General features: G+C 39.1%; 1 protein-coding gene across 1 annotated transcript; it reads left to right on the forward strand.

The window, feature by feature from the left end:
* The first annotated feature begins 886 nt into the window (after nucleotides 1–886).
* On the forward strand, nucleotides 887–7,097 carry ddt (D-dopachrome tautomerase). The gene is made up of 3 exons (XM_075464205.1): nucleotides 887–1,140; nucleotides 5,641–5,816; nucleotides 6,730–7,097. The coding sequence occupies exons 1-3, from the start codon at nucleotides 1,033–1,035 to the stop codon at nucleotides 6,800–6,802; spliced, it is 357 nt and encodes a 118-aa protein (XP_075320320.1). The 5' UTR covers nucleotides 887–1,032; the 3' UTR covers nucleotides 6,803–7,097.
* Nucleotides 7,098–7,320: the final 223 nt, after the last annotated feature.

The raw sequence follows: 7,320 nt of genomic DNA on the forward strand, positions 1-7,320 counted from the left end.
TCGGGGCTTTCTCCCTTAGTTCCTATAACTATTTAGCTCCTTCTCCGAGGTCGGGTCTTTTCATGGTTCTATAGAACGCATCTGACGGAGGTGTTTGGTGGTCGGTAGCTACGCCCCATGTCATGCTATCACGGCTGAAATGTTTCCTCATACCACACAGACAGAACCGGCGGGTGTTTAATAAGTTAAACTTACACTGGTCTCATTTGTCTGCAGCGCTCTGCTCTCCTTTCTTCCTCCATGAAATGAAAAAGTATCGTCTCCTGACTCTCTCTGTGAGCTCTTCCAGCCTCGATGTCAGACGCCCGATGTGATCGTTCATGATTAATATCACCATCATGCAGACCATGAACACGGTGGCCTCCCCGGTCTCCATATTAGCTTCTTTGTGGTGTTTTTCTTCTCTCCTTACTTTTACCGGGTTTTGTTTTGTTGTTGAATGTGGCGCTAAATGGCTAACGGCAAACACGTCACTGACGCAGACGGCTGCGCGCGGCGCATCAGTCCTGACCTGGTCCCAACTCATGTGCGAATGCAGACTGAAACAGAAGGACAGTTATCAGAACGAAATTCGAGTAGGACAGTTCTGATAACTGCGTTCTTAGAACGGCTCTGTCCGAAAGCGGCTTATGGGTAGAATGACCGGTCCAAGATGGCGGCCGTATGTCTCGCGCCCCAGCGGTAGATGCGGCGTCTACTCTTTATAATGCCTATGGGCTCCAGCCTCCAATAGGCAGCGTCAGTCTATGATGCGTCTACATATATTAGGTCTATGGGCTTGATTGGGTAACTATTGCCATGTGATCGTGTACACGTTAGTGACCTTGTTATTGAAATTATAAATAAAGATTTTGAAAGAAAAAAAAACAAAAACATGCATGGATTGCGCATGCGCAACTCCAAACGCACCTTTTGCTCGAAGTATTGTCGTGCTGTCATAGCTGTGGATCTGTTGTCCACTTCCAAAACTGAGTAGGCCTAAAGACATCCATAAAACTACAACAAGCTTCGGCTCACAGCACCAACGTTGACATGCCTTTCATCGAACTGCAGACTAACCTGCCGGCCAGCTCGTTCTCTGAGGACTTTTTAAAGAAGCTGTGCTCTACCACCGCGGCTGCTCTGGATAAACCCAAAGACGTGAGTAGTGAGTGCCCACATTGCTTAGTTTGCTCAGCGTAACAGACATTGTTCTTGTACGTCAGTAATACATCCATGGTCAGCGTGTTTACGATTTGCATGAATAGGTTTGTAATACAGCTCTAAAGCTTTGACTTTTATCCACTCAGATGCGCTTCTGGCACCCTCCCAAATCGCGTATGACGAGTATTTATCTGTCCCTAACCTTCAGACCGGTGTTACTGTTTAACCTGCGTCCACCACTTCAGAGCGTTGGTGGTCGCTGGTTGAAAAGTTAAAGAAGGCTCTTACCTGAAATGCCGCGATGTTTGGACTCATTCAATTATGAATACACGATGGGAGCTGCAGGGGAGAAAATGGCTGACACTTTGATTTTTTTTTTTGTGAACATTCACTTCGGCTAGGTATTTTACTAATATTGGTAATATTGTATCACCCCAACACTGTCATCGGTAGGGAATTATAAGTTACGGAATAATTCAACTCTTAAACAAAGTGAGAGCCCTGTCATTTGATTACAGTGTTCTGCAACTCAGATTGCAATTTAGTATTTCAATTACAAATGAAGAGCAGACATCAGCAAACAAAGGCTAAAGGAAAAGCACAGTTACTTCTGTTTACAACAACTTTTTAATCTCATTTTACTGTGTATAGTGACAATAAAGGCATTGTATTCTTTTCTATTCTAACTACTCGTCCTGTAAGATATCTGTTCTGTCACAGCAACAGCACAATGCAAAAGTAAAAAGAACACCACCAAATAGACTTTGAATTGAAATACAATGTATTTAATGTGAATACAACATATGAACCCACTGTATAGACCCTAAAAACAGATTATTTATCCCCAGAAACGGGACGGACAGAGCTTTCTTTTCCGTTTTACTTGGAAGATGAAGCTTACCATGGTTTAGGAAAACTGTTCGACTGTGCAGTTTCTGACTTCCGGCTGGGTCCTCCCACATGTTATTTGCAGTTATGTTGTCCAAGACAATGACTACAATCACACCTCGGGTGTAATGTTTAGGAGTCCCTATATTTTTGGCCCATCAGCATACAGTAAAATTCACAACTTCTGTAAAGGAAACTAATAATTTACCCCTATCATTCATCTCTTTTGCTGAATCTTTATTGTTAAAATAACAAGACCTAAAACAAAGCAGTTCTGATTGTCCCAAGCATTATGGAGGGCACTGTATGCATGAAATAATACAAAGTCACAGTTTTCTTTGAATTACCCCAAAGCTCACAGATTAGTTTGTGAAAAAGTATTTAAAGAAACCTGCAAAATTCTGGAAAAAGGTGTTCTGGACAGACAAGGCCAACATTAAGCTGCATCAGAGTGATGGCAAAAAGAAAGTGTGGAGGCAAAAAGGAATTGTCCAAGATCCAAAGCATACTAGCTCAACTGTTAAACGCGGTGGGGCTGTTATACAAGTACCAAAAAGTACCAGCGCCTTTATCTATTGATGATATAACTGCTAATAGCAGTTGCGCAATTATTTCTGAGGTTTATAGAAACATTCTATCTGTTCAAATTTCAGTAAATGCCTTCAAACTCATTGGACAGTGCTTCATCCTGGAACAAGAAAATAGTCCCAAACATACTACTAAGGCCACACAAGAGTTTCTCAAAGCTAAAAAAGAAAGATTCTGGAATGGCCAACCGATGTATGGTTTTGAATGTAGAGGCTAAAACGCATTAACCTCCTTTAGAGCGCGACCGTGTGGCTGACATGTGGTCATTTTCGGCCTAAGGTCACTGACCCAGTGAGTTTTATATGTGGAAGAAAAATCTCTATGGGTTCTCACAATGTACTAATGATGAGAGAGTGTGTGTAGGTTTGGCTGTTTGGATCGGGGAGAGGTCTTCAAATTGAAAAAGAAAACAAAAAAACCTATACAGTTGTATAGAAAATTCTGAAAAAATCTCATATGATTGGGATTATGTTTAGTCTGCAGTGAAAAAGTTTGAATAGCCTCAACGGAATATATAATAAATTGTAAAACGGACTAAATAAAAATGTTTTGTGTAATATCTAAAAATGATCTGTAAGGCATTAAAATATTTCAGCCATTCAGATGTGTTCTGAAATTCTCAGCTTTGTACAACAAACGGTTGATTTATTTATTTATTTTTCAGGATTGCTGAGTGTTTTTGTTCACAGGCCAAGCCCACATTGTTCAAACATGTCTCAAAAATGATCATATCGATCAACTTTGGTACAAATCTGTGCTGCCAGTTTTGAGATATAAACTACTAACATTTACAGCGCCCCCCCCCCCCCCCCCCTTTTTTTTTTTAAATGACTTTTGCCAAATAAGATATAATAGTTATCAATTTGGGTATTAAATGTCATGTTAGGTATTAATAAAGTTGAGATTTGAGCCATGTTCTAATTTAATAGTTATATTACAAATATTGCATGTGCCTTGTTTTTTAAATAACGCAGTAAATCAAAGTTCCGCTCCAATGCATTTTTTGGCTTTGTCAGTACTTTAAGTTTACAAACATTTAACCTTAGGAGGAGTTAACAAAAACAGATTTTGATACAAAAGGTCCAACTGTCGACTCGCCAGAAATTAGCTTAATCTAATTGGCCTTATCAAGGAACGTGGCGATAGCAGTTTTATGACTGCGTGGTATGGTTTAGGATGCAAGTGGCATGAAAATGGGACTGTCATAACAGCGCCACCTTTTAGCCGACAGGTGTAAGTTTTTTTTGTTTTAAATATAACAATATAGTTCGCCTCTTTTGACATGAAGCTGTATGACATCCCATATTAGCAACATCATTTATTAAATTTGACTTATCCCCTGCTGCGTCCTGTGAGCAGAGTTCCAGCCTCGTTTTGGTGTTGATGAAGGTAGTCCGGCTAGTTGGCTGGGGTTTAAAAAATAAAGCGTGTTGCTTCTCAAAACGATATGCGTTCAAAAGAGTAATAGATTTGCATCACAGAATCGTTCAACAGAAAAAGTCAGACCTCACAATCAGCTACAGTCCTCGCTGCAGCTGGCCCTGGTTCGGGTCCCGCATCGGACGGCCCTTTGCTGCATGTCATTCCCCCTCTTTCTGTCCCCTGCTTCCTGTCTCTCTTCAACTGTCCTGTCCATTAAAGGCATAAAAGCCCCAAAAAAATATTTAAAAAAAAAAAAAACATTGGTGGAACTGACAGCTGGAGGGGTGTCAGTCCACCTCCTTGTTACGGCTGAGGTGCCCTTGAGCAAGGCACGTACCACCCATGCTCCCCGGGCGCTGTGAATGGCTGCCCACCGCTCCAGGTTGGCATCTGTCTCTGAGTGTGTAACCCTGTGCATGTGCATGTGTGTGTCAACAGGTGCCAACCTGGATGGGTTAAAAGCGGAGGACAGATTTCATGTGCATGCATTGCCAATAAATCTGATCTTAATCTTAATCTCATCCTCGCCATTATCTGCTGACGAGCTACAGGAGGTCGTTCAGCCAGACTCAGACTCCCACGATGCACAACAGAGCGACACAGGAAATCATTCCTGCCTGTTGCAATCAAACTACACAACTCCAACCTCTGACCGATGTCACCAACATAACTAGAATAAAAACCATGCATACTGTGTATCCTTTTTTTGTACACTGGTGCACATGACTGATTATGACTGATCACTGATTATGCAAACCTAATCATAATGTTTATTTCTGTGCTATTGTTTTACAGTAGCATTTTTGTTTTAAAATTCTTATTCTATTTTTATCTATTTAAATCTCTGGAAAAAAGAAAAAATACTGTTTCTTTCACTTTGTCTCACTCCTACGTTCAATTGGAAGTCTGTTTTGTAATGTCAAGAATTGCCCGTCAGGGATCAATAAAGTAATTCTGATTCTGATTGTTTGTTTGGTTGTGTGCAGTACTTACGAGTTGTTTGTGTCTTACCTGCAGTAGACGGTCACAGTGCTCTGATTTTGGGGAATCGGATGATTTTCTAATTGGAAAATTTCCCAGCTGAGCAAATAGTGTATTGTAGATTTTTTTTCACTGCATTATTTGTTTATAAAACAGTTGCTTTCTTTGTCAGTACTCTTTCTCTGTTGTTGACCCCATGGAGCATTAGCAGATCATATTCTTTTCAAAATGGTCCAAGTTGCAACAGTGCAGTATGGGCAGGGTTATGTGGTACTAATCTGTGCATCTGTAATGCAAAGTGATGTATATGTATGCATTCACTTAAACTGCTGTGAAATTTCTGAGCTTTGACTTGTTCTTGATAATGAAATCCTTCTCTTCTGGTAGCCCTATGCAAAGTAGCTTTTAACTTTAGCTCACCTGTCAAAAACCATCTGATTTTCCAAACTGAAAGTAGTCTGCTGGTAAGACACAGTCTACTCTTGAGTACTAAACATAACCCAACCTAAGAAAAACAAATGGAAGAGAAAAAAAGTCCATTTGCTCAGTTTTGCCTCTGTTGATATACACTGTGTTCAAGCCTATTTGGTGATTTTAATTAAGGTGTTTGTCTTTCAGAGGATGAATGTGGTGGTGAAACCTGGCCTTCCGATGTTGATAGCTGATTCTTGCTCTCCTTGTGTTATGCTGTCAGTGTCAGCTATCTCTGTAACTGACACTGCTGACAAGAACAAAGAGCACAGTGCCAAGATCTTTGAGTTTCTGACGAGGGAACTTTCTCTTACAGAAGACAGGTGGGTTCAGTAATCAGAAATATTGGTTTCTGTGCTGTAGCTATTTTTAACTCTGACTTTTCTCTTAATTTATTTTTCTGATTTTCCTTATTCCCTGCTATGAAAAAAATTCAGCTTATTTTAAAATCGATGAATGGCATTTCTACACCTATCTATTATTCTCCTGAAAAGATTATTTTGCCTCAACAGTTTGAAATGAATCACATAATGTCCAGAATATGTATATAATTGACTATCAAATATAACTAATGTTCCCAGGCCCCAGCTCAATTGAGTTACTTGCCCATGTTGACATGGGAGTATTTGTGGCTAATTTATTTGAATACTTCCAAGGGGATACAACTAGCACTTACTCTCCCTCCTCTTGAACTTGCATGATTTTTTTTTTCTATAATAAGTTCCAGCTTAATTCATGAGATAGATTCCTGTGGCTGTGAACTCTATAGCAGGAATAATTTCACTCTTTGACATGATAAAGTTTATGCTTCAGGGCTATATGGCTAACAGCTAATGTGGTTTAGCATCAAAGTAGTTAAAACTGACTGATAAAAGGAGATGGCTGAGCTGAGACAAAGGTTAGGTTGTTTGTCAGAGGGGAACTTGGGGCATTAAGTGGTTTGCATCTGGTCTTGGATTCATAAAACTTACAGGATATTCTGACCCTCCCATTTTTTTTTTTTTTTAGTACTGGTCAGTTACGAGTGCACCTGAATTGTAGATACAAAATTTATTTTATATCATTGAGAAATAATGAAATACTGTCATGAAATGTACACTAGACATTTTTTTTTCGAATAAATCATTATTGATCCCAACTCTTTGGAATGTTGCACTCTGCTTTAAAAAAAATTCTTATACTGTGTTCTGTTCTTATTCAACTGACTTCATTGACTGAAAACTTTGTTATTTGCAGGATTGTTATTCTGTTCCATGCGCTGCAGCCTCATCAAGTTGGGAAGAAAGGAACAGTCATGTCCTTTTTGTGAAGAGCACGTCATTTGACTGTTTTATTCCCAAAAGAAGACATATTGGTTTCAGTATTAATCACACTAAAATTTTAAAGATTTTTGTTGTATTTTTTAATTAATGTTACCCAGGTTCACGCTTTTAAAGAGCAAAATTTCCAGTTCTTCAACGTAATACCTAGTTATATATCTTTTTCCGCTTCGATTAATTCCTTTTGATGAAGACCATTTAAGAACGACCTAATTTTAATTTGTTTCTAAAATATAACTTTGTTATCGGAACACTGAGTTGAGAAATAAAGATAAATTGCATAAATATGTTTGCCTTGCTTTACTCTTGATATTGAAGTGCACACATGTTATATGCTAATATGAGTTATTTTGGTGAAATGATATGTCCTGAGAAAACTGACTGAGTGATATACTGTTCACTCATGGACGATATGTCATATTCTATTTATTTATTGTATGATATAAATTTTAGAATTCGCCACAGTAATTGGCTGCACATTGAGGCAACCGTGATCATATTGTATTTA

This window comes from Odontesthes bonariensis, chromosome 4 (genome assembly GCF_027942865.1).
Source record: "Odontesthes bonariensis isolate fOdoBon6 chromosome 4, fOdoBon6.hap1, whole genome shotgun sequence".
Taxonomy (NCBI): domain Eukaryota; kingdom Metazoa; phylum Chordata; class Actinopteri; order Atheriniformes; family Atherinopsidae; genus Odontesthes; species Odontesthes bonariensis.

Coding starts and splice junctions, on each gene's coding strand:
- ddt (XM_075464205.1), top strand. CDS start 1,033: ATGCCTTTCATCGAACTGCAGACTAACCTGCCGGCCAGCTCGTTCTCT. Junction 1,141..5,640: donor CTCTGGATAAACCCAAAGAC/GTGAGTAGTGAG, acceptor TTTGTCTTTCAG/AGGATGAATGTGGTGGTGAA. Junction 5,817..6,729: donor CTTTCTCTTACAGAAGACAG/GTGGGTTCAGTA, acceptor TGTTATTTGCAG/GATTGTTATTCTGTTCCATG.